The sequence below is a fragment of the Phaethon aethereus genome (genome assembly GCF_964289735.1).
Source record: "Phaethon aethereus genome assembly, chromosome: 7".
Classification (NCBI taxonomy): Eukaryota; Metazoa; Chordata; class Aves; order Phaethontiformes; family Phaethontidae; genus Phaethon; species Phaethon aethereus.
Window position 1 is genome coordinate 5,715,668 of NC_138583.1, and position 27,306 is coordinate 5,742,973.

A 27,306-nucleotide genomic window follows, 5' to 3' on the forward strand; every position below is an offset into this window, starting at 1 on the left:
TCATACGTTTGCTCCATTTTCTTTGGATTTCTGATCTTTATCTTCATTCTTCACAATATCCTTTAAAAGAAAAAAGGGAGAGGGTAACATGAATTCTAGAAGTGGTATTTCTCATGTGAACTGTAAAGCAGCATGAGACAACAACACTGTTTGGTGTCAACTTTAAATATTATGCGAACTGATAGCTTACTCAGTTTAGTTATAAGCAATTTGCATTTCCAATATCTTCCTGAAAAATTGATGGGGCAGAAATTGAATGTGACCTAAGCACTTCTGAAAAGTACAAAAAACATCCCCAGAAGCCTCACTTTATAGTCTAAACGTTTGGGGGTTGTTGGGCTTCTCCCCCCCACCCCGCCCCCGCGCTGTTTTTTGTTTGTTTGTTTTTTAAGAGTACGTGAAAACAGTTTTTGCAAAGTGCATTAAATTAGGATAATAATTTACCATAACAATTCAAACATAAAATACTTATATTGGTCAAAAGCCATCTGAAAACACCAGGCTTAGAAGACGTTTTCTTCTAAAAATACCAGACAGAATGAGCATGGCTATTTAACTGAGCTAAGAGCACGGCAAAAGAGGGTTATGCAGTGCCTTCAGCTCCTGGTTCTGGTGGAGTAGCAGGTCTACAACAGCTAGTGAAGCACAGGACTGCATAACGATACTGATGACAGGTAGCTGCAAGGTATTGCCAGTTTAATAAGCTACAGTGGCTTACATGATGCATCACTTGTATCCTACAAGGTGAGGGGGAAAAAAGGCAGCTCTAACATTTGTCAAGTTTTCTACATTGTTTTTTTTGTGCGTGTGGTTTTGTTTCATTTTTAGAGCTTTGGTAGATGCTACAGTGTCTTTTCAAAATAAATGTAGATAGAAGGAGAAGCAAGGCTCCCTCAGAGTACCAGTTTGCCACTCAGTAGCCTTCATAACCTACTTCTATTTCAGCCTTACTTAACAGGTCCCTACAGCATTCCCAGGGAATATGAAAGTATCTTTCTGTACAGGGATGGAAATGTTCTGGAGCATTATGCAGTTTGCTTAAAACTCATTTTACTGAAATACCCGCACATAAATTGAAATACTTAAGTTCTGCCTTGAAAAATTACTCCTAACTGATCAAACAGAAGAGCAGATTTGGACTGTTGGGGATGGACAAGATCCGGACAGGAAAACATTAAGATGGTTTGAGATTTCCATTAATTTTTATACATTTAAAAAAAAACATTTAAGTCAAGAACATGCATTTCAAGCATGTCAATACATTTTATTTGTTATCTTTAAATAATCTGTATTGCACTGAGCATCATATCTCTCTCTCTCTCCATGTTAAGATACTACTGCCCTCAGTTCATGTGAAAATTTTTTATTCTGAAGTTTTTGTTCTGATAATTCAGTCTACAGGAAGCGTGCATACAATAATCAAAATGGAACTAAACAATTCTAACCTGTTTAAGAACACTCTGTATTTCATCCATAACAGTAGCTAAATTTTTGATTGTCTTATTCAGCTGAACCTCAAATTGCAATTTTTTATCATCCGAAATCTTCAAATTTTCTTGCAGTTGGCCAAGGTCCTTTTTCACTTCTTTGAGCTCCGTAGATAGACTTTTGTTAGAATTCTCCAGTTGTAGTATGGTCTTTTCATCCTCGTCTTAGGGGAGGAGAAAGGGGGGGGGGGGGCGGGGCGGGCAGGGGAGAAAAAAGGTCAGTCAATTCTAACTACATTTGGAAGTCTTACATTCAACTTGAATAAAAAAGATAAAAGCATTTCAGCATGGTGACAATGATACTCAACAATAGTTGGTGTGCCAGTTCAAAGGGCTTGGGAAATAGAAAATAGAAAGTTTATGGTAAGCAAATAGCTAAGAAATTTACAACAGGAATATTACTCAGATTGGTTTATCTACTTAAAAAGTCTCAGCATCTTGCATCCATTGGAGTACCACCTTCAAAGTAATGTCCCACCTGTTTTTTCTTCTAGTAACTGAAGCTTTTGTTCTATCTCTGCCCGCACTCTTTCACTCTTCTCCAGCTTCTGTAAAAGGCTCCCAACATCCACCATAGCTCCATTGTACACAATGAGGCCGACATTTTCTTCTATGGCTTTTGATTCTTGCTTTATAGTAGGCGATGGTAACAGTAATCTGTTTCCTGTATGAGATGAAGTAGCATTAGGAAATTATCATTCTGCAATTTTTCAGTTCTAGTGACCAACCTCAAAAACTTCTTAAGGACAAATTCCTAGAAGAATAAATATAGATTCAAGTTTGCTGGTCTATCCCACACATTCCTCTTCTCTCTCCTTACCCCAATTCCCACCCCCACCCACTCCCCAAAAAGAAGCATGCTCTTTCCTGACATTCTTCTACGCCTCCTTTCTGCAATAATTTGTCTTCAAAAAACAGGCTCTGTTGTACTCCCTACAGCACTGATTCTCCTGACTTGGAAGCCTGTAATTTATGAACTGCCCAAGATTTACTTTTAGAAGCTGGCAGGTTTCCTGCAGACCTGAATTAGTTTCTCCAAGAAAACAAGTATCTCAGAACTCTCATTATCATTCACACAAATGATTCTCTGGAAGTTTGTGCCATTAAAAAAAAAAATAAACACAAAACCCCCCACCTAACATATCTTCCTGTAGCTCTTCAGACTCTTCTTGATTTTCTTCATCTTTAGAAGTATCTGTTAGTCTTCTGTAAAAGCAAGATTCTCTAAGCACGACTTTATTAAGTAGCTTCTTGACCTAAAACATGGCCAGAGAAAGAAATATGGTGTTACTTAATACACAGACATTTTATTACCTAAACAAGAATGTTTTCACTTGGAAAACTTAGAGAAATTGCACAGCTTTTTGAATTTTAACATACTGGGTCTTAAAATGAAAACAAGCTAGCAAAGAGATACAATTTCGAGACAAAAGCTACATATACAATATGGGCATATTAAGAGCTGCAAACTTCAACTTTTCATTCCAAGACCATTTACAAAAGATTAAACTAGTATTTAATTGTAAGTATGAGTGGCTACATAACAATCAGGGTAAAGTACGTAAGCAACAGCCTTTAGAAGGTAACCTGTATTCCTCCCACTTACAGCATTCCTGTAATATTTTCAAAGAGATTTCTATTACTATACAAAACCTGAGCTCGTGACAGGTGTAGTCCAAGAGTGTACAGTATCTCCTCCATGTCCTTCTCCAGAAGATACCCACAATGACTTTGATCAAAATAAACGAAAGCCATCAGAAGATCCCTATTAACAGTTACCATCTGCGTCTTGTCTTTCTCCTACAGAAAATTCATTATGGTATCATTAGGAAGTTAAAATATCATTTTCCCATCATCTACTAAAAACAAGTAAATTTTTCAGTTAACGTAAGTTTTCCTCTGTTCACTTTATTGTTACTTTCAGTTGAGTGATTAACATGATTAGCACGTACTTACTGAGCTCAAATATTTAAAAGAATTACAGCACAATGGACAGTAACATCTGTTAGACACGCTTCCCTTTTCTTCATGCTAGTGTGTAACAAAATTTGAAGAATTAACCTAATTAAACAAGTAAGAGTAAACATCCCTTCTCCTCCCAATCAAGTATTTTACTGAACAGTTGTTTTCCAAATGAAATACCCATAAACATGTAATGAATGAGCATCCAGCTCCCACGGCTACAGCAGTTCTGCAGTCTGTGTTTGCCCATTATTCCTATTCCTACATCTCCTCTCAATTTTTTTCTTCAAGGCAAAATAGAATCAGAAACGTGTTTTGTTCTTGCGTTTATAAGGAAAGTTTAAGCGTAACAAATCTAACTTAGGCTGTTCCTTAATCTGAACTGTGGAGGCAAGCTATTGGCCTCGGAACACAAAAAGCACCCATTTTACTGCAGGGAGATGTAAAAACATCACATAATTCCAAGCTTCACAATTTGAAAAGCCAGTTTATCAACCAAGCTAAGCTTCTGCTTCTCTTATGGAAGAGCGCAGCAGTTGAAAATAATGGATAAAATAATCACATCTGCTGTCTCTTACGTGCACATACAGCATTAGTACTCACATCTTTCAGACAGATCAGTATCTTATATAAAAAACTTTTTCCAATAGCTTCACCCAATGAACTTTAAAAATGTAAATGAAAGGAGGTTGTAAGCACCTTACCCAAAGCTGTCACATGTTCCCTAACTTCTATATACAAAGTTTCAGTCCAGAAGTGCTGAAGGAATCAAGGAGTGTAAGTAGGTCTTATAAGAAAATAAAGTTAAGCTCTAATTAGGACACCTCTCACAAGATTATATGTAGTTGTTAAGAAAGGTGTTAGTTACTTTATCTTTAGACGACCTCTCTTTACAATGCCTATTTCCCTCTCTTCTGTCCTCCCGTTTGTTCATTTCTTCTTCATCCCGGTCTGTAAAACAGAAAGAAAACTCAACATACCCACAGCAAACAATTGTGTAACTTATCTCAAAGTACACATGTTCATTAAAAAAGTGCACGTAAACTCCGAAATATCTGAAATAGTATTTCCCTAAAAAAACACAACACCAAAACCAAACAACAAATGGCATTTGAGTGACTCCTGCCCGATTTTGGTTTTTCTCTGGTCTTATTTTAACATAAGCCATTTGTCATTCCCTCCCCGCCGTGTTCCTTTCACACACACAGGATAGAAGAGTTTAAATAAATGCTAACTAGGCCAAATGAGTTCCGCCAACACCACTATCTATTTAAGTGGTGTGCAGGAAATTACCACAATTCTCCCTAATGAAGCTTGGCAGAGTCTGCATTCAACTATGGTCACTCCTATGAGGACAAAATCAGTACTGTTTACTCTCAAATATTTTATATCATAAAATCCCCATCAACTATAAAATTAAAAGGACGTGTTTATACTCATGTCTGAGTGAGATATTACTGATCCTATGATTTAGATTCTCCACAAAGTTACAGATCACATCGCTTATTAGATGTGAATTACAAACTGCAGGTTTTTCGTTTAAAGGTAGACAGTACAGTAAAACTAAACCTAAAATCAAGAGAGAAAGAAGAATATGACAACTGCAGGGACGGATTATGACATGCAGCTCTGTACCTCAGGTGCAAGTCTTTGGTCAGAGAATCATGTGCCAAGTTCAGCTTTAAGCTCACCTTTCTTGTGAGGAAAACTTTGGAAAAAACTATGTATCGCAACACTTGTCTAATTTTGCCAACATGTTTCTGAGAACCAACAGCTTTCTCCTGCACCTCCATGGCATGTTGGATTGTTCTCAGCAACTCTGACCGGGAACGGCACAAGGACAGATTATGGGAAGTAGCAGCACTTGTACAGAACAGACAATCTCCGGGCACTCTCACAGCCAGACTGTGAGCAAGTAAGAGTTATTTTGGAAACTACAGATTAGCATCGATTTTTTAAGGCTGGTGCAGTACTCTGCCAAAAATACAACTGAAAATGCTGGTTAGAAAATGCTAGGACTGCAACACCTAAGCAGTTCAAACCCACATCTCTAGCAAAAACTCTCCATAAAAGGACAAAAACCCCAAAGAAGTACAAACCAAAAAGCATACACCATGTCTTAACACCTTTCTGAATCTCTGAACAGAGAAAGAGGGCTACTGCTGCTCCCTGGAGACAGGAAAGTTCCCCAGCCCCTTATCCTCATTTCTTCATGCAAACACCACTCCACCCAAACAGAAATCAACTCCTCGTAACATCATGTAAAGAGGACCCCACGCTACATTCTGGCCTAATAAAAGCAGAATGACATTTCAGAACGGAGGAATAGGAAGTTAGGCACTTAAAAGTGGCTTGGTTTTTCAGAGGTGCTGAATACTCACATCTCCTACTGACTTCAATGGGAGTTGCGAGTGGTCTGCATTCTGAAAAAAATAAAACCACTTCTATATGCATGCCTTACTTTGCGTACCACAACTAGTTTATATTAACTATGTTCATACAACGCCTAGCAGAAAGGCACTTACATTTTAAGTAGATCTGGTCAGAATTACTACAATAAAATTAGTTTAATAATGCAATTTCAAATTCTCTAGTTCCAATGCATTCTCCAGCTTGAAAGAACATATTCAGTGGCAATAAAAAAAATTTCTGAAAGCCACAAAATTCTTAATTCAAAATACCTTCATCTTCATCTTCAGCATCTTCTGCCTCCATCGGGTCATATTCTTCTTGATTATTGTCATCTTCAGTTTCTTCTTCATCTTTAGAATCATCTTTCCTTTTATCTTCCCTCTGTAAAATAAGTTCCTAACAATTTATCCAGTCAGAACTAAAAAACAGGGAAGTAAAAACCTCACTATCCTTCATTGAAAATTTGTATGTGTTCATACCTAGTCACTTAAAAACAAAATACAAATCTATGCAATATAGCTGAATGTTAAAATACCCCCAATGCCCCTGTAAAATCTTAAAATTACAGAGCATGATTGTAGTGTATTTAAATAGATCAACAAGTCAAAACAATTAACTAACATTACAAGACCTGAGCTTTCGAAAGCAATAAAGTAACATTCAAAGAGAAACAGTTTAATATTGATCCAGACAGGATAGTACTTCATATGAGCTAGCTGCAGACCTTCTTTTCCTCTCTATCTTCTTTTTTGTCTTTATCATCTCCAGATTTTCTCCTCTTAGGTTTTGGATCATCTGTTTCATCATCTTTTTCTTCTTTTTTTTCTTTTCTCTCATCTTTTTTGCTTTTTTTGTCTTTTTTGTCCTCCCTCTCTGGGAGAGAAATCAGTGCTTTGTAAATTCTGACACCAAAATCTCTCTGAAGCATTTCATTGAAGAGCTCTGCAAACAATGATACCTGCACATAAAGAAGAATGAAGGGAGAACTGACCACAAGTTTTGGAACATATATTAAAAATTTGTACACAAATAACTATGAGGTGCGATATATCTTATCAACCTTCACCACGTCAGAATTTAATGTAGTCATGGAAAACTTAAACAACTTTATAAAAATGCTTCTTTCCTGTACTGCAGTAGTTTAGGACCTAGACTAGCTGTATAAATTAGAAACTCAATTCCGTACCTGAAAACCTGCACATTTCTTCTGGATATCATACAGCGACTATACCGCTATTCTAAACCATGTACCAAAGACTGGACAAGTTCTTCTAGCTATCGCAGAAACTAACTTATTTAAGTTTCATTTTGCTGCGCTATCCGCTATCATACGCTTTTAGAATTTAAGAATACTGCAGATATCACACAGAATTAAAAAGAAACTAGAATGGCTAACTGTAAGTAGGTAGCTAAATTACCTCAAAGGAATGTTCTTTATTATCTTCTAATCTATAGTCCAGAAGAACACTAAGAGACATAATGCTACAGTCAAACTTTCCACTCTTTGCTGCCCAGTTAGGATGTACAATGATTGCTGGTTCATCAGGCAAGATGTATCGTCTCTCCCGCCTCTGACGTTCCATTTCTTCTTGACGTTTTCTTTCCTCTTCCTAAAAAAAGAGGCAAAAAAATAACATACTGCATATTCCAATGCTGAAGTTTCAGCCTATGTATTCGTTTTTAGGATTCACTACTTTAAAGAAAGTGAAGGAAAGCCTAAGCTGCTGAATGCAATGCGGAAGACAGGAGTCACAGACCAGAATTTCCAGAACGCATACTGTGTCCACTGCCAACACTCACCTAAGACGACCAGAAACTTGAGCAACACAAAGCAGGACATGCAGTGTTGTTTAACGCGCAGAGCAACGAGCACCTTACAGCTACCTTATGGTGCTAACTGCAGCACGTTTACTTGACATTGGAAGGACTCAGGCTAGTTCACTTCAAGAAATGGCATGCAAGCTAGGAAAAGGAGTCAAGGATCCAAGCTAGGAAAAGGAGTCAAGGATCCAAGCTAGGAAAAGGAGTCAAGGATCCTGAGGGGCCTTTTGTATGTTTAGGGGTGTTTTTAGAGCTGTACAGTAAGCTGTCTTATTTCTTATGTAGGAAGTGTAAAGGCTTTTGTGCATCATCTTCGCAAAGATATCCAACACAGCTTTAGCAATTACTGGATAACAATTTACTCAGCTCTATTACAGGAAATGCAGTATCTATAGATACAACTGATGCAAATCAAAGAAAAGTTTAAAAAAGGTAAAATACCAAGCAGCTTACTGATTGTCAAGAGAGAAATATTAAAGTCTTATGAGTCTAGAAAAAAAGAGTCATGGCAGAGCTTGTGCTTTTTAAAGAAGCAAGCACAAATCAAATCTCCCTCCCCTAAAAGAAAGCTGTGGCAAGAAACCCCAAGGTAGCTGAAGCCCATCCATGCTGTTGGAGAAGGCAGCAGCTGACAGAATTAGCAAGCCCATGGCCTTTGCTCCCTCAACAAGATATATAAAATTTCACATCATGCCATCTTGGTTAGCAGGTAAGAATACAAAAAAAGGCAGGTTTAAAAGAAACTAAGACAGAATACATTCTCCAGACACTCACGTCCCTTTTCTACGGTTGAGCTTTGTTTGGCCTTATTGCACAGATCTCATTTATCCTCATGAAAGCTAAACAGACTAAGTAGTACTGAAACTACCAACTGCAAAACTGAGAAACTTCAATACACAGGAATTTTATCCAAAAGCAAAAATAAAAGCTTCATAAAAGGGTAACAAACCTAAGAAAACCATTAGCCATGTGGAGAAACTGGACAGTTTGAGACACTATAACCTTTTACAGACATGAAGCTGCCCTCCTCCCATTTCCCCAATAACTCCCTAAGGCATGTGCACTACTAAAAGCCAGTATAACTAAGCAGAAGCTTTTCAAGTAGGTTTAAGAAGTTAAGGTCTTGTTAAGTGTGTTCACCTGTTCTTGAGCATAGTTTTTCCCATGAGTTTGGCATTTATTTTTCCTTACGTTTAAGGTCTGACATTAATTCACACACCCTTAGTGCAGTTTCAACTGACTTTGCTGATATGAAGAAATTCAAAACTTGCCAAAATTTCATTCCAATTCAGCAGCTCCAGTTACAGCAAGAGTTCCCAGTACAGCCAACACAACTAGCCGTATTCCTACACTTTTTATACTTATATGTAGTTATACAATTTTTATACATAATATTTATGTATTTATGTATATTTATTAAGACTTAAACCAAATATGTCCAAAACCTAACCTCTTTGTCATCTTCAGATTTCCTATCCTCCTCCTCTTCCTCTTCTTTCTCAGACTTCTCTAGCTCCTTTTGCTCTTCTTTTTGCTCCTCTACTTTCAGCTGCTTTGTCAGTCGAGCTATCAACTGAGATTTCAGTCCTTTAGAGCTAAGGGTTCGACTTTCTAATTCTTTGCGAAGGTCATTTACCTGGTAAATAAAAGCTCTGTAAGTGGTATCAACCAGTGACATTGCAATACATGTGATTAGCAGAAAAGGTGAAGTAAAAATTAAGAGCACTGAAAAAGTCAACTGTATTTTTTAGATCTGTATTGAAAACCACTAGTATTTACTGATAATAAGACATATTACATTTAAAGTTCTGTTCTTAAAGAAACCCTTTTGTGGGACTTTTCACAGGGGCAGGGATTTTATTACAGTAAAATAGTTTATTACTATTATTCCTTTCAAGGAAACTTTTTATTATGCCTCCTGACATATTTCTGTGTAATTATTGCCTTTTTAAACTACCATTAAAGTATTTTAGACCCCACATTTTTAATGCACGTAGCTACAACCAGATTGCAGAACTTTCATTTTCCATTTAATGTATCATGTGTGATACACTTCAATTGTACAAAGTTCAAAAGTTCAGAATAGTTTCTATTAGCTGTATTCACTTCTTAAAATCAGGGGTCACACTTGCATACTGTGATATCACATCTAATATCTAGAAAAGAAGCAAGGACTATAAAACACAACGGAAGTTTTTTTTCTCAGTTAAGGGAATATACTGCTGTATTTTGGGCCGTGCCTTAAAAATGAAAACGTATAACGGAATCAAATTTTAAGACAAGCATTAGCTACCTTCATAGTCTTTGGATCCAGTTTAGACCAGTGCGTAGGTGTAGAGATCTCTTTAGCTTCCCCATCGTCCTTTTCCTCTTCATCCTGACAAATAAAATTTAGAAATTATCATTCAGAAAGCTTGAAAGCATTTAAGTTATTTTTTAAATTCTGTTGCTGATCTGTGCAAGGTCACAACTGTTTCAGATAGTCTTCTCCTAAAGTTATTATTTAGACAAGTTCACACACACATTCTACCACTTTATAAATGATCACAGTGCCACTCAGCCAATACAAGCCAGATCTCTGGAACACAAAAGGGTGATAAGCAACACCACAAACAATATTGGGGTTACACAGACACTGCTGGTCTCCATTAACCACACAGTGTGTGATCTTCCCCCAGATTTTAAATCCCCAAAATTACTCTTTGTTCAGTCAGACCTTCCCTTATTCCAAGATGTTGATCAGCCACATGGCCTGAAATTCAGATGTTTCAGACTAGTGTTTGTTCAGTTTCAAACACCACAATTAGAACTGGCCACAAGAGAGAATTTAGCAATTTTAGAAAATGGCAAAATGTTTCAAGACAGCTATTCATAAACTGCATCTCACTCAACAACTGGTCCCAGATTCCAGCAACTACGTCTATGGTAAAAAATTTTCTGCGCATCATAAGCACAATTTAATTCCATTTGTGATATCAGCATACACATTTAAAGTTAGTGAACTAGCTGAAATAAAAATAAAAAACAACATTCACTACACTGCTGAAAGCTGGTTTACCAGTCATTGTTACCAGTTATGTTCCTCCTATGTATGTATGTTGTGTAGTATGTGGTGTGCATTTTGTGCCTGTGTTCCTGTGCCTGTGAGAAGCAGAAATAGAAAAAGGGATTAGCGTTCAGTGCCTGTTCTCCATCAGCCTCCTTGCGTTCACCCTGAAGCTTCTCGACCAGCTGCTGCTTGTATCCTCGGGAGAGGGTTTCCCACTCTGAGCGGGTGGGAAGGCAATGCCAAACATCCGGGAAAAATAAAACCACTGTCTCCACATGAGCTGGAACTGTACGCCCCTTGTGGGTCTCCTCAGGGCGATGGTAGCGAATCTCTGCAAAACGGTACCTGTTGCAAGGGAAGAAGCATGTTGGAAAAAAAATTCTACAATACATTTTAAAGAGCCTAGATCACTTGTAGCACATCAAGTAAAGAAACTTTGCTGCAAGACCTCGAAGTTTATCTAAAGAAAAAAATTATGGAAGCCATATTTTCTCTTTCAGTACATGTGTAAAAAGGTGTCACAATTGAAAAGGAGGAAAACCGACAAAATTCTTTTTATATAACTTGTTCTTTAGAACACAAGGGTTTAATGTGCAAATAGAAGCTGCTGAAGCACTTTAAATTTAGCAAACAACAGGCTTTCCTGGTATTAGTAAAACTGCAATGAGTGTTAAACACAGGACAAAAACTCCTCAAGAGAAAATATGGCTATATAACGAACGGCTATTTATTTATAACAAAAGAACAATGAAATGAAGTTCTCTTGACGATCTTCTCCAGCTATGCACAAAATGAAAAATATTTTCAATGCACATTCATTAAAAAATTACAGCATAACATGTCAAAATAAATCCAGAGTTTTTAATTAGTTCTTAATGCAGTATTCAGCACAGTTGGCACCAATCAAGCTTATTACAAAACGGAACAGCCTTTGAGTAGTTTACCTGCACTACCAAGAGCAGCCGACAAAGAAAAAGAGGTTTTTCCAGTTTATTTTTAAGCTCCTGGTAACAGACAAGTATTTCTACAGTGTACTTTGCAGTACAGTACTTACCATTGTGTGCACACACTTAAGTCAATCCCTGTAAGAGCCTTGCAACAACGAATAGCCGTCTTTATCAGCACGGAAGGGTCCTTTTCTGGATCAGGTCCATCCAGTGATGGGGACCAGTGTCCTCCAATAGCCATGGCTTCATCTTTGCCTTTCATACCCACTAAAAACTAGACAAAAAGAGTCTTCTGAATGTTCCCCTGCTAGGGGTAAAGAGTCATTTTCCCAAAGCGCAAAGAATATTTCATAGCGCACACACACACTGAAATCCGTGAGTAAACTGTCACATTATTTTGAAATCTGAAAATGAAAGTCAGTCAAGAAAGAGTTCAGTTATTTTTTTCCACAGACTATTTCAGAAATGGAATAGGTTTAAAACATCATCACTCATTCTTGTTTGCAAGACTTTCGATCAAGTTATTGGTACAGGCTTGTTCCTTTGCAATTAAAAGCTTTCTAACACAAAAAGACAAACCGATACTAATTTAAACAAGTGTCTTAGAGGTTTATAGAGGTTCCTGCTTAAAAGTGATAAAGCAAAGCTACAAAAGATATGACCACAAGAGCATTATATCTATAACTACAAGTACTCCTATTGGCTCTAAGATGATGGAGTTTAATTGGAAAACAAGTCTGCGTTGTCCTGAAACACCATAGCACTTACAGGCTATTCAGTTTAACAATAGTTAAATTTCTCTTAATACAACGGTTACTTAACTGTTGCTTCATTTGTATTCTCTTCAGAGCTGAACCCTTAAAAAAGGTCTAAGTGCTTGTAAAAAAAAGACTAACAAAGTTATTTATATAAATAAGTTTCTCCAAATATCTATTGTTTGAGTTTGACTAAGTTGAAGAAAGCCATAAATATGAACAGCAGTCAAGATGGAGCTCCTATAAACTGGAAAAGGAATTGACATATAAAGCAGGTCTCTTCAGAGGAAAAATGAAGCCATCATTTAGCTGCCTACAAACTCCTCCCTTATTGACAAATATTTTAAAGCTCTATAACCAACCTTTATTGCCAAAAGTGTCTGGCATTGAAGCATATTTACCTTTACAAGTCTAGCAGGATGCTGAAATCCGTCACGAAGTTCTTGGGGATCTTCAGCCAGAGCGCATGACTTGTGATAGAGATCTTCCATACTAGGACTAGCCATCAACATCACCTGTTGTGCAAGTCAGATCAGCCTTGTGAAGGTCTCCCATTATGACTGGTAAACAATGACCACAACTTGCAAACACATACATACCAGTACTTTTTCCTTAATGTCACAAAAAAGATCAGAAAAAGTAAAGGTAAAATAAAATTGTAGAAGTGAGTGTTAAATTGTCTGCCAAGGACCCATTTCCCTCTGTCCCATATGGATGCAATGCGTGATCTTATTAAAGAAAACCGAATCAACTGAAAGCATATGAAAGCAACATGTTTCGCATATCGTCGCTATATGCCACATCCTATCTCAAGACGCACACTGAGTACATTTCTTGTTTCAGTAACTGACTCCTTCCATTTTGTCACAATCACAAGAGAACTGACCAACATATTCATCTACACCTGTAGCATCCCATTAGCCCACTCAAACCTAACAAGGTTGCTTTATAACCTAAACAGCTTAATATTACGAAACAGGATGCTATTCCTCAGTTACTGAATGTATTTTGAAGCTTAACCTTCTGAAAGAGTTCTTGCTCTGCATCAACAGACGGAGAAAACCAGTACATCTGACACGTGAGCCAAGGCTTCAAAGTTTTTATACACAGAAGGCAAGTAAAGTCTTTCAGAAATACAGGGGTTAAAGACAGTTTTGTTTCTAAACCTGTCTTTAACATCAAGTACTTCTAAAAGAGATTGACCTAGAAATCTCAGATCTATTTTAATGAAAGAGCTTTCAAATGGAACGTGTTTTAGGAAGACACTGACACAGAGGTCTTTTATACATCATTACAGCCCTTGATGCAGCATTTTTTGACATTCAGATAATCCATATATGGTCAATCTACTTTCAACAAAATAATACAGTATTGAGATGAATCTGAAAGAAGAAAGGAAGAAGACACCACTAAACAGAAGAGCACAAACTGCACAGAAAGGACCCGTGAGGGAAGAAAAGGGCTCCATTAACTGTCCAGAATGAATTGCCTAAGAAATACATTCAGAGATCTTTCAGGAGCTGGTTTGCTTTCCTATAATCTGATCAGTGTGACTGGGTGCAGAGAATGAAAAAAAAAGACACCTCAGTAAAAATAAGATTTAGGACAACTCTAGTAACAGAAAAAAACCAAACTGAATTTCAGTCATGATTCTTCAAACTCTACATACTAGCCCTTTACTGAAAAGTTTAAAATGCTGTATTTTGCTCAAATCACTGTAGAATATTTTCAGTTCAGTTACACTCACTTATTCACCCTACTGGTAAAAAAAAAAATCTAATGAATAGTCATAATACTGGAAACCCATACAAACCTTTGCACTGTACAGATGATCAGCATCGGGTGGGTCAAGGACAGCAGCGTTTTTGTCTATAGGATCTACTTCTCTATGCATTACGTAGAAATTACAGTAGTTTCCCAGCTGAAATGGTCTAGACATAGGAAAAGCATCCACCCATGTAAACTGAGCATCAAAGAAATCGCTTGGGATATACAAGTTCTGGTAACGCCTCCTCAGCTCCATCATATCACAGCTACGGCTGAAATAAACAACATAATTTGAAAGATACAGCAATAAAAGAACCACTTAAGAAGCACATAATTAAGAGGTATATTAACAGGAAACACAACCATTGTGTATTTAATACTATATATATCTAAAATTTAAAGAGAAACATTCTTAAATTAGAGAGTCGTGGATTAAAGTTTAAAAACAAGTTAACTACCAAACACTCCCCTGATAAAGGTGCCTGCGTATTAGGGAATATTTATTAAACAACAGTGTTACAAAGGTTATTTTGCAGTAGCATTCAAAAATATAATAATCTAGAAGAAGTTTGTCGTACAACGTTCTCAGCCATTACATATTTGACCTTTAAGATTGTCATGTAACACTCGCTACACACACGTGGGTTGACAATGCTCACAGTCACAGTAATCCGCGCCCACATTTAAGGTGAGACATAGGCAAACATCTGGCACCATAAACATACCAGTCCAATGAAAACTTGGAGAACTGAACCGTGTAACGTGGAACAACACGTCGCGGTCTTCGAGGCGACCTCTCTCTCTCTCGTCTAGGTGATCTCTCTCTGGACCGTTTTCTCTGGGGTGATCTTTCCCGGGACCTACGTCTCTCTCGTTCTCTTTCACGACTTCAAAAACGCATACAAGACACAAATATTTTTGCATGGTGATTAACATGAAAAGCTTTCTAGCATAACAGAAACTAGACTTGTCAGAGATGACGCAGAAAAAGGAGAGAAGTTCCTCATAGTTTGTTTCAGTACATTGTCTCTTTACAAGAGAGACTGTATCCAACTCCTTCATTTCACACAGAAAGAACTCTTCACCGATACCTAATGGTAAAGCCACTTGTGTGTATCACTGACTCACTCTGGAGCAAGAAGCTCAGCTCTGAAGACAGGGCTTTACAGAATGCTTTGATTATAGTCTAGTCTGCTACAACATACCTCCTGTCATCTTTTCGGTTTGGCATAGGGTCTCCTCCTCTGTCATTCCTCCCAGAAAATCTGGATGGTGGGTCTAATCTTCGAGCTGGTTGAGGCTGTGAAACTAGACGAACAGGGGGCTGTAACAAACCACCTGAAACAGTAATTTGCAAGATGAATACATAATAGGGTTTGCTTTACAAACACTGTTGATTTACAGTTGCTTCACTGGTGTATATTTTCTAAACTAACTCTAGAGTCAAATGAATCTATTGATTAATAACATCCACCCCAAGAAACTCAAGACCTATGCTCTTCTTCACTGATACAAACTGAGACTCTAATATTTATTTTAAAAAGTGAAATTGGTTTAAAAGCATCTTCTTAAGATGTAAGCTGATGTAATCTAAGCACACAGAAGTTATCACCGTAAATATCTAAGCCTTTTCTTGTAAAAGTAATTTGTTTAAAGATAGATACGCTACCTACTCATTGAACTAAAGAAAACCTAGAACTTATTTTTGAGGCTATTCATAGGTGAAAACAATTAGCTTCCTGAAAAATTATTCTTAGATCTATTTATGATACTGCTGCATTAATCCCCCAACACATAGTTTTGCTGTCTCAAGACATTTAACCAACTGATGGGAAATGAAGCAAACGTTACTAAACACTGATGAACAGCTAGGACTATATTAGATTGTAATAAGCATTTATCCGACAGCTCTGCTTAGGCAATAGCTTAAGATCTTCTCCCCTTGCTGCTACTGCAGGTAAGATGACAATGTCCCAATTTTATCTTCTTATCAATCCTACTACGGATTCTTCAGCCACTCAAAATTTAAGTGACCCCACAACGACCTTTGTTTTACATTTGCCATGTTTGGCTGTGCTTCTTCTCTCAAATGCCAACTTGGCTAACAAATAAATAAAACACAAATATAGAAACAACAGTTTTAACAACACAACTGTGCGAAACCCGCAGAAGATGCTGAAGAACTATGCTGACATTAATACTTTCAACTCCCCAACTTGTTCTGTGAAAGTGTCAGAATAAAAAACTACACCGAATCTGCTTTCAGATTATTAAATCTTCGTATGAACAGAAGTCCATCGCGATCTCAAAAAGCAGGTGATTCTTGAGCTATTGCAGGCAATGTGCCTTGCACATAGCTGCAGGAAGATGCATATTCAAGTTGAAAATTCTTTAGGGTCCTTTCCATAGTATTTCAACTACTGCTTCAATCTTCTGACTAACAAAAAAAAGTAATAATCACACACTAAGCACCAGAAGGACTACAAAAAACTTTGTACGCTGAAGGAAGCACCTTTCTGCTGTGGCTGCTGCAGTAATGGCTGAGGCTGTGTCTGAAGCAAAGGTGTGATTGAAGCTGCTGATATCTGTGCCTGCAACAAGGACTGAGGCTGCGGCTGTGCCTGAACACTGAATGCAGTCTGCTGTGCAATGGGCTGAAGAACTGCCGGAGGTGTCTTCAGTAACGGCTGAGCTTGCGTCTGGTTCTAGCAGCAGAAGAGAAAACAAGTGAGCTTGAAAGTGAGTGAGCTTGAACCAGAAGCAGTCAGTAAAAGTTAGACTGGTTAACCCCATATACCTGATTTGGAAGTGTCTGGATCCTTTGTGCATTCCATTTGAATGGCATATTAGGATTGTAAGTAGCTTCTACCAAAACTCTGTCACCCACCTGAGGTGTCTTTCCTTTAACAGCACTGCAAACATTACAGAAAACGTATTGTGAGAGTCTTATTTAGCTAGTTTTACATTTGCAAGTTACATTTAGAGTTGAGAGAAAGTAGATAAAGTTCATTAAGAAAAGCTTTTAGGAACAGCATCTACCCCCAAATTCAGTGAAAGTACTATATGTTTCAGTTCAAAGTATGCACAGGAATTTAATTCCCATCTTTGGCCCCAAAACAGAAATTCCCTAAACAGTGCTGATTTTAGACAGGCAGATAGCAAATTACATGCATTTAATCACCCACAAAGCAGTTTCATATTATAAAGGAGCTCAGTACCTTCTGAGTCTCCCAGCTTGGGTTTTACATTAAGAAAACTCAAAAATTCACATCAGATCTAGTGTCTATTAACATTTTTGACCACCTGACTTTCAGTATTGACAGAAAAACCATATTAACTGCAGGCACTATCAGTGGAGTCACAGAATTAGAAAGCAATCATCTAAACCTTTTATTTAGTGAGGGTATCACAGAGTACATCTGCAGGCAACTATGTATATCTTACCTAAGCTGAAAAAAGACATCTTCATCCACAAAACCAAATGTATCATGCAGTTTAGTAACTACCCCTGTGAAGACACGCTGCTTTTGTGGTTGGGTTTGCTGTTGACTTGACCGGGGTGCTGGATAAGAAACAGTTATCTGGGCTGCCGGTTGAGGAGTAGACAGGCTAAGACTGGTAGGTAGTGCAACAGCTGGCTGTAAGCAAAACAAAGCAAACTATAAATCTTATAACCAGCTGACATAGCTACAAGGAACAGTTCCTTTACCCATGTAGACAGGGGTTTAAAATGCCTCTAAAGCAAATATTCTGAATCAAGATTTTCAGAAGGTGGAAGGGTTGTTTTTGGTTTTTTTGTTTGTTTGGTTTAAGATTACATTTTTCTACTTTGAATGAAGACTAGCTTTGTTTATCCTTTTCTTTTAAAAAAGTCAACTTCCCCGAGATATACACATTGTCTAGAACAAAAATGAAGACTGCATTGTTGTTTTACAGTGGGCCTGAAGAGGAGGTGAGTTCCTAACTTTGCTAGGAATACATGCTCAGAGATTATTCTCCATTTATATCTCAACTGTAGTGTTAGAAGTCAGTAATGGTTGAGGCTAACACGAACCCTTCCCTAACTCAACAATTCATGTGCTTGCCTTCTCGCAAAAGCAGAACAGAGTAAGATAACGAAATTAAGTAACCTGTGTTTACCTTTCTTCCTAAGGCATGTTTAAAAGGTTAAGTGAAAACAGAACTAGAGCAACTTAGTGTTAAATGGTTGCATGTTTTAAACCTGTCAAGCTCAGCAAGATTCTTTTTAAACCTCTCTATGCACATACTGCAATACTGTTAACACAGAAAGTTAAATTCCTTCTCAAAGGAAAGATTTTTCCAGTTTGTTACTTACTGCAACTGAACACTTGAAGTTCAAACAAAATTACGATGTAATCAACATAATATATTCCCTTCAAGATTAAGGAAAAGTGGTTGCTATTAATTTTTGAAACCAAGGCTATGCATATTTTAACATCTGGATAAAATAAACCTGTACCAACAAAACGTCCATTCATTTTACAGATTAAACTACCCAAGACGTCACAAATTTGCACTCTTGCATTATCTGTGTTTGGGGATGAAGACCAAACAATAAAACCAAACTAACCTGAGTTAAAAGGGTCTGCTGAGGTTGCTGCAACTTAAAATAAATAAAGTTATAAATTAATTTTATATGCTTAAGGAAATTGTACAATTTTACCTCCTCTTTACAAGTAAGAGTTTTTGCTTAATCTGAGTCAGTTAATAGTCCTTTGTGGTTTGGTCATTTCAGCAGTTTGCATATGCATAAAATCGTGCTCATGTGGTTAATTTTAAGATTGCATACTCCAGGTTTATTCAGTAAGTAGAAATGCTGGGGTTTTTTGTAACTGAAAATTAATAGCAATATCAAAAAAAGTTTTGGCAGCTGGAGAAGCTTAGGCCTGTAATTTCCATGTCCTTTTATCCTTTTTCAAAATCCAGTTAAGTTCAAAGACCATAAAAAAAACGCAAAAGGGAACTTTTTTTGGATCTTTCCAGCAGTTAAAATACACGGCCCTGTTTAGAGCAAAGTTTAGCAGGAATCGTGTACACATGGAATAGTATGTATTTTTAAATTTCCTTTTTGCATGAAGGTAGGCAGGCTTCCATTCTGGATACATCTCTCCAAGATTATGAACTTCAAGCTCTCTTTCACTACAAAAAAATATTACTTAGTTTCTTTAAGAACTTCCCATACGAGGATGATTTTGGAGACATACCCTACAAGACACACAACCAACATTATTTTTAAAGTTATTTGTGATGTACACAGTAAGAATCAGACAAACCTGTTGCTGTACACTATAGAGAGTCTGCTGAGGTTGTGAATATTGCTGAAACAGATAAAAGCAAAGTATCTCATAAACAGGAAGTACTATTACCCCGATAATACCAAATACAAGTTATCTGCTAAGCAAGTTTTAGATAGAAACTATTCACATTTAACAATTCTAATACAAGACATAACTAATAGTATCAACATGTATTACTTTCATAACAAATATTTTAGCCTTTAGAGTGGACTCTGATGTACACTTTCTAGATAAAAATCACAAATTTTTGTTAAGCCTGACACAGTATCTAGGGCACAGTATGAAATCATGCAAAATGCTATTAAGAATACATATAGTGATGGAAGATACTTGGAACTTGAGATTCTCAGTTCAGGTGCAGCGAAGCTCCTTTTCCCTAAAGGCTTTCCATAGCTAAAAGTCAGTACCTCCATAGCCAAAATTCCCACTTTCATAGATTAATGCCAATATTAATAGCTGTAGACCCAAAATCCCACTGTTTTTTAAACAGGTTTATACAGCAATGTTCACCATTTCCCATTCTGCTTCTCTCCTCAATTCTTTAGCTTCACAAAGCCACTGGGTTATATTGTTAAAGTTCATACAGTCAACAGCAAATGCTCCTTTTTCTTTACCTGCTGTAACGCAGCTGCTGCAGCTGCAGCTTGCTGCTGTAAAGCAGCTGTCTGAGTTAGCTGATAGTTCGTTGGTGTTTGTGTAGTTAGGCCTGCCGCTGCCAATGCCGTCTGCTGGGTGTATATTGTAGGAGAGGCTCCAAGCAGCGATGGCTGCTGTACACCAAGAGCAGCTGAAAAGAGAACACACACAATAAGCACTGAGAGCAACTTTAAACAGCTGAGGTTTATTCCATTCTATCTGAGGCAAGAGAAATCTTTACTGTAATAGCAGCTGTGAAACAGAGGCTTCTGGAACGTGTTCTCTGGAAACGCACAAGGCTTTGCTTCACTCAGTACTGTCCTTGTCCCCAAGTGAGCTGGATTTTGTAGATGTGCAGGCTGACAGAGAAGGAACAGCCTTATAAAAACAGGGAGTTTAATCGGCCCCCACACATAAAGGGACCAAGTCAAGCTCTCTCCAGCTCTTACTAGGAAGGGTTTGTGCTGCCCAGACTCAAACTGCCTGGAACAAAAAATTAGTTTATTTTATTGTCATATCAGCTTTTAATTCACTGCAGAAGATTAAGCAAATTATGAGGAGCAGCTATCCCCATGCTATGCTTCTTATGCATACGATACTTCCAAATGAGATATGCTTATGCCTTACAGACAGAACTTTTAGGGACAAAGAACCCTGCACAACGCAAACCTGAGTGAAGAACTGCAAACATATCTGGAAACCTGCTCCCTCTCTGGCAGGAGTTTTTAAAAAAGTTATCTGCAGCTGCACGATCAAACATCACTTCATCAAGCTATCAGTCTAGTCCACATGTTTAAATAAAACCAAAGAGAAACTCAGCAGGGAAACATATTGCCAGCAAAAACAGGTCAGTCGGCAACCTTCAGAACTGAAGAACATTCAAGTCGAACAGGGTTCCTTTCTCTTCCAAAGCAGTTAAAGAGGCACAATGAAATGAAGAACAGATTTACAGTATTCTTCCTGCAGAGTGTGTGCTCCACACTATTCTTACTGATCCAAAACGAAGCAGTCATTCCTGACCCAGGGATGCAGCTGTAACCAACTCAGCAAATCCTGAATACGGTAATCCTCCCTACCACGGCTCTTTCCGGCAGAGCACAATCTTCAGAAAGCAAGTTGATGCTCTGAGCATCTTACAATTTTGGAATGAAACATGAAAGAAATATATAAGCAACAGTGAAAATAATCACCATCACTATGATCTGCATCAAATATGTAATACTGTTTTAATAGTGAAATCAAGCTTTCTGTAGTGCAGCAAAATTACAGCATTTCCAGTATGGTATGTTTTCTTCCCTGGAAAATTCCAACATTTGGGTTGCTTTAGAAGCCAAGCAAGCCAAATCTGAGGCTTCTCCCATGACAGGCCCTCCATTCTCTTGATCCCCTTGCCTCCTGCTTGTCCGTCAGCTTCAATGTGAACATGCATTTTTGACCATCCAGAAGCACACTCTCGTCTGGAACCTCACCAATGCCTCACATAACACACCTTAAACAGACCTTCAAATCTAATGAAAATGCTCTGCTGCTGCATCCTGGGACAACTTTCACTTTTCTTGGCTGCATTGCTTTGCTAGCTCACTCAAGGCAAGTAACCAATGCATTCATCTTTCCTCATTTCCACATGCTGAGCAGAAATTCCTATTAGCACACAAATCCACTTCATGCTATTATCTTTGAATCTGTTTGACTACACTAGCTGTTGTCATTCAGTCTAAGGTTCTATTGTAATGTTGTACCAACACAGGGGGGTGGAGTTGGGAAGCATCATCAAGCGAGTTTCACAAGTTCTCTCCTACTTTTAGTACCAAGTATACCCACAAAAATATTAACATGCTTGCTCCCAAAACCAGATCTTGGGGTTACTCCGCTCTTCAGTTTCCACTATGACAATTTCCCCTCTAGCAGAAACCATAATTATCTCAAAACAATTCCCAGCCCACCCTAAGACTTTGTCCATTGCAGGGGGGGGGGGGGGAATTTTTTTTGGCACCTCTACCATCACTTTATGATCATTTAATATTACCTGGGTATCATGTCATCTACAATACTGCAGGTCAACTTACTAACAAAGGGCAAAGACAAAAGCCTGCCGAGATCCCCTCGTAGGCTAACACCTGTAGTAACAAGTTTTTCAAAGCTGTATCTTGTTCCTACCAATTTGCCCTGAAGTAATCCAACAGTTTAATTTGTCTACCTTTCAACTATGTAATCATCTCAGTCAAACAGGCTGATTAAGTAGGCGACTGTATTTGCATTACTAGTTAAAAAAAAAAAAAAAACACCACACAGAAAAACAAGAGACAGAGAATGAATCGCAGACTGAGTGTGGAATTGACATCTGACCGCCATATTAGTATTACTGGCAACAAGAATCTGCAGTGACAAACAATAGCTTCTTAGCGTTTGTAATTATCTCAGCAAGCACAGTGATGGAGATGCCTTCCTTCACAGGCAGTCTAAACAACTTCCACTCGCACCAAATACTGCATGGCACATCCATCTGAAACGGCTTGGGTAGAAACTGGAGTCCTAGGCGGCTTCTAAATTCCAGAGGCCCTTTAGGATTAGGGAATCATCTTCTAATCATACATGCAGCTGCATGTATCTCCTTGGTAAGTAATGTACATTTATTAGGATTACAGTAAAGGAGTAGTCTATCCAGGGCTTTGGACACTTTTCACATTTGTCAGAAATTGTGAGTTTGGGTCCTTGGGTGTTTAAGTTTCTTCAAGCTTAACACCCTTGCAATACAAACACCACAGAACCTAGTAAAAAAAAAAATTCCTTTTAACAGGCACACAATAGAAACCAGGCTCAGGGTATTTATCACAGGACATCTGTTTACACCAAGCCAGAAAATTGTGTATCAGCTACTATTTCTTAGTGACTCCCCTGCATCCCTGTCCTAGTCTTACACTTTTCACTAGTCACCACCAGCAATAACACTGAGCTTCAGGTACTTTTGCTTTCATCAGGTGTACTGTTCTTCACTGTAACGCAATAAGGTCTTGAGATAGCAAAGATGACAACGCCAATCAGACAGATCACAGCACAGCTAGGACTTCCCCTTCACTACAGTTCTATAAAAATGCACTTCACTATGCAGTCAGAAATCTTAACCCTGAAAACAGCATATGCCAAGTGCTGCTATACAAACCAAAGACATGTCAAAAATCAATAGCTGAGAGAATAGGAGGGGATTCTCCTTTGCAGGCGTCTCAGGAACTTGCACATGATGATGATAGTTAAAAGTATAAAGAGGACTTGCAAAAAGCAATCTGTGCTATCTAGGAATGTTATAATTTATAATTTTTTAAACTTTCGTTTTCTGTAGTAGGCATGATTTAATTTATGCTTTAGCACTGCTTAAGCAGCATAGCAGGGACTTTATTCTGGTGTTAGTCATGTGATGCACGAAACCATGAGACAAGGAGTAGAGAAACAATTTCACTGTGTTACAAGTAGGAGTCTCCCTTCACACATAGATCTTTGCTGACACCTGGAATTACCCGTCTCTCTTCTAATACCGCAGGCACAGACAGTAATTAGTAAGCTATTCCAAAGGGATGCCAGGAACCCTTCGTTACATGGCATGTCACTCTACAACCCACCTTGAAGTGTCACACCTTAATTAAGAACCTTAACTCATATAGTTACTTCTTCACCACGGATGGCCAAGACAGCATCCAAGTCAGTAATACACCCCCCCTCCCTCCCAAAACCAACCAACCCTTAAATTACCTTTTTGCAATTATCAAACTGGGTTTATAACACTCACCACTTTTGACAGCTGCTTAAGAAAAAGCTAAGTATCATGTTGCTTGTGTTATAAAAACCAACATGTCTTTCCCCCATACCCAAGCACCTTGATGCTTTGGGGAAGGAACCTGGCACTTGGATAAAAGCAGCTGGCATGCATAAATATATATATATATATATATATATAAAAAAAAATCTTAAAAACCCACCTTTTGCCAACCCTCTGAAAATATGTAAGAGTTTGGTAAATGTAGTTCTTTTAAATCAGTTTATGAAAATTGAGCTTCACAAGGGTAAGCCAATCTGCACAACTTCTTGAGCGCAGCCACAGGTGAGAAGCAGTACATGCTAGTCAGCATGCCTGAGGCCTGACAGCCTCTCTCTTCATCAGGCAAGCAACCTGGCTGGACAGTCATAGCTTCATGTTGAAAAGTGCATGAAAGGTGACTACTTAGCTGCAGCCAGCTCAACACTAAAGACTGCTCTTCAGCCCCTCAGCAGGGCAAAGAGCACTGCATACTTTCAAAAAATTTTCCTGTGTTCTGTATTATAAATCAACACTGACAATAAAAAAAGCAGGGGACAAAGTATGTACATGGGTACTAAAACCGGAGCTGGGTGGAAGAATCCCAGGGACCGGATTCACTAGTACAGGCAGGGAAGAAAAAGGACAGACACGGTGATTGTGTATTGCAGTAGGAACAGGAAAGGACTGCACAGAAGGACACAATGAGCTAAATGCGTTAGTGAGACCAGAGAGAAGACACTACAATGTGAAGAGGGACACTAGAAACATGAAGGAAAGTGCAGCTAGCACAGGAAGAAGACAAAATTGCAACCAAATGTTAGTCTTTAATGGCTCTCATGTTTTGAGTCAGGCGCTGCTGGATCAGACGAACAGATAAAAATCCCCAGAGATACCGTCCTCATTGCACAGGTGAAAAATCTCTCACAGCAACTGATGCTGGATAGTCCTATCCCAATTAAATTTTGCACTTCATTTAATTTAAAGAAGCTCAGAAGTAGGCTAACCAAAAGGAGAGTCATAGGAATAGGAAAACAGGTAAGAAGTTGGTGTGTGCTTCTAGTGTCCTTGCTCCATCCATCTCTTCTCCAGGGCCCCCTTCTGGTCCTAGCTCATCAAGGTCTAAGATGGCTGCCAGTTTCTCCCCTACAGCAGGTTTTATGCAGCTTTCCCTCTGAAACAGGCCATCAAAGCTGGGCCTCAGTCTTCCACCACTATTTTTGATGCACTACTGTCACATCAGCCAACGTGTCAAGAATACTCCAGCCAAGATGCTGCCACCCTTTGATGGGTCCAAGGTATCACCCAGACACAAGAACCAAAAGCAAAGTTCATCTCTCCTGTGTTCACAATGCCGACCCTTTCCAGCTGTCAAGCAATTTCTTACAGAAGGAGAGTAGCGCCATTTGCTTATGGGAAGTGTAAGCTACTCAGTGCAAAACGTCCTGCAGACGGCTGGTTAGGTACAACAACAGTTTAGGTAGAGAGTAGGACTGAATGGGCATGGAGGAAGAGGAAAAGGAAAAGGCACACTGGGACCGAGTACTGTGAAACACATGGAGGAATGGAGGTGGCAGTTCCCTGAGGATACACACACAGATTGGACCAGTGCCCAAAGCAAGAACTGGAGCTGGGGGATTCATTTCAGGGAAGAAAACTAAGTCAGGAGAAAGGTTTGTTCTGTTCTTTTTTTCCCCTCCAGACATGCACCTCCAAATAATGGCAGTCTTCCCTAACTTTTGCTAAGCTCCCAGATGTAAAACCACTGACAAAGGAGGTCTTTCATTCAACTTCATATCAAACTGGAGCAAGATGCAAAGGGCAACAGCAAAAAACATACAACTCTTTAGAAAGACATCTCTTCAACAAGGTTACTGCCTGTGACATCTTGAATCCTCAAAGTACCACAGCTTTGTTGAAGCCTTTTCACATCAGACAATGAAACTACAATATTTAGGATTAACACTTTGTATTCGAGACAAAAAGGCAGCCCAGAACTGGAAATAGAAGCACCATGATTCACCATGCAGCAAGCCTCACATTCTTGCCTCAAAACTTTTTATGCTATAAAACAATGTGAAACATGAAAATCTAGCCAGCTAGGTTTTTAAATGTACTAGCCTGTGATTAAATAAGGCTTCTTAGCTAAATCAAAGGAAACCCTCTATCATTATCAGGGAGGTACCTTTGGTTATAGGGATCTTTCAGTCCTAACTTGGCATTAAAACAAACAAACAAAAAAACCCCTTCCCCATCCAAGCAGCAAATTTCAGAGACCTCTTCGCTATGTGATGTCCAATATACTAGTAAAGGCAAAATACTTTGTAAACATTGATTTAGGCTGCCCAGGAAATGAAACTCAGACAGCACTTAAAAAAATCTGTAATACCTTGTTAGTGCTCTTATCTAATCTAGAGCGATGCAATTTGATGAAAGGTAATTTGATTTACACATCCTTGGATATGAGTAACTTAATATCTTGTTTACTGACCAAGAGAATCAATGAAAATTCACGTGGGATTTTACTTCTCACCCCATTAAAAAAGACTAACCCAACAGCTAGTATTAGGCAATGATCTTTAATGTCTTTATTGTGTGAAAAACTCCCAACTCAACCCATTTAAATAGAATTTAAATAAGTTAGTTAGCATGGTGCCACTCTTAACTGCATACCCAACTACGGAATCTCCAAATCTACTAGATGTCAGGGTTCAAACATTAAGTGATATGTAAACTGACCTGGCTGAGATACTGCAGTGGCTGTAAACTGAGTAGCCCAAGGGGGATTCTTCTGTCCTCCAAACTGAGCCATGGCGAAAGGCAAAATCTCCTGGGTGTCTATCTTCTATAACTGCAATCTATTAAAATAAAGCGCAGCTACAATCTTTGAAACATATACCATCAGGCTAGTTTAATTCTGGGTCAAAAACAAAAGAAAAAAAAAAAGTGTTGAAAGATTATCTTTACACCCCTAAACCTGGTGGGCAACACGCATCAAAAGCGGGGAACACAAAAAGTTGCAAGGCAAGTTATATTTTCCTAAGGCACGATCGCCACCCTCCCCGTCTTAACAATGGGACTAACGCTACTTCAACGCAAAAATTTATTCACGTTTCCAACGAAGACTAAGGTGACGCTGCGGAACGAAGAAGAATTTTTATTTTTTCATTATGAGATCTTCCTTAGGGCTATCGCTAGGCTGCCGAACAACGCACGCTTCCAGCCACGGTCCAGCCTCCCTCGCCTCGAACAAGGGCGAGTTCACAACGCGATCATGGCAGGGCCTCCCCACGCCGCCACTTCCCTCCCTCCCGCCGCACCCGCCGGGGGACCGCCCGCTACTTCCCGCCACCATTATTTCCAAA

At 38.6% G+C, this 27,306-nt stretch overlaps 1 protein-coding gene across 2 annotated transcripts; it reads right to left on the minus strand.

Annotated features, from left to right (window-relative positions):
• On the minus strand, nucleotides 1-27,306 carry CCAR1 (cell division cycle and apoptosis regulator 1; the record flags this gene model as incomplete). Of its 2 annotated transcripts, XM_082002456.1 has the most annotated exons (24): nucleotides 26,681-27,306; nucleotides 20,133-20,305; nucleotides 19,495-19,539; nucleotides 18,792-18,824; nucleotides 17,645-17,838; nucleotides 16,998-17,112; nucleotides 16,713-16,905; nucleotides 15,406-15,538; nucleotides 14,926-15,087; nucleotides 14,247-14,472; nucleotides 12,835-12,948; nucleotides 11,786-11,952; nucleotides 10,866-11,076; nucleotides 9,976-10,059; nucleotides 9,133-9,318; nucleotides 7,280-7,471; nucleotides 6,586-6,819; nucleotides 6,131-6,242; nucleotides 4,318-4,400; nucleotides 3,141-3,287; nucleotides 2,623-2,743; nucleotides 1,966-2,151; nucleotides 1,446-1,651; nucleotides 1-60 (listed from the first exon to the last, which is right to left on the minus strand). In XM_082002456.1, the coding sequence occupies exons 1-24, from the start codon at nucleotides 26,751-26,753 to the stop codon at nucleotides 1-3; spliced, it is 3,450 nt and encodes a 1,149-aa protein (XP_081858582.1). In that variant the 5' UTR covers nucleotides 26,754-27,306. The 2 variants fall into 2 exon arrangements, with proteins under 2 accessions (XP_081858582.1, XP_081858583.1); XM_082002457.1 differs by lacking the exon at nucleotides 19,495-19,539.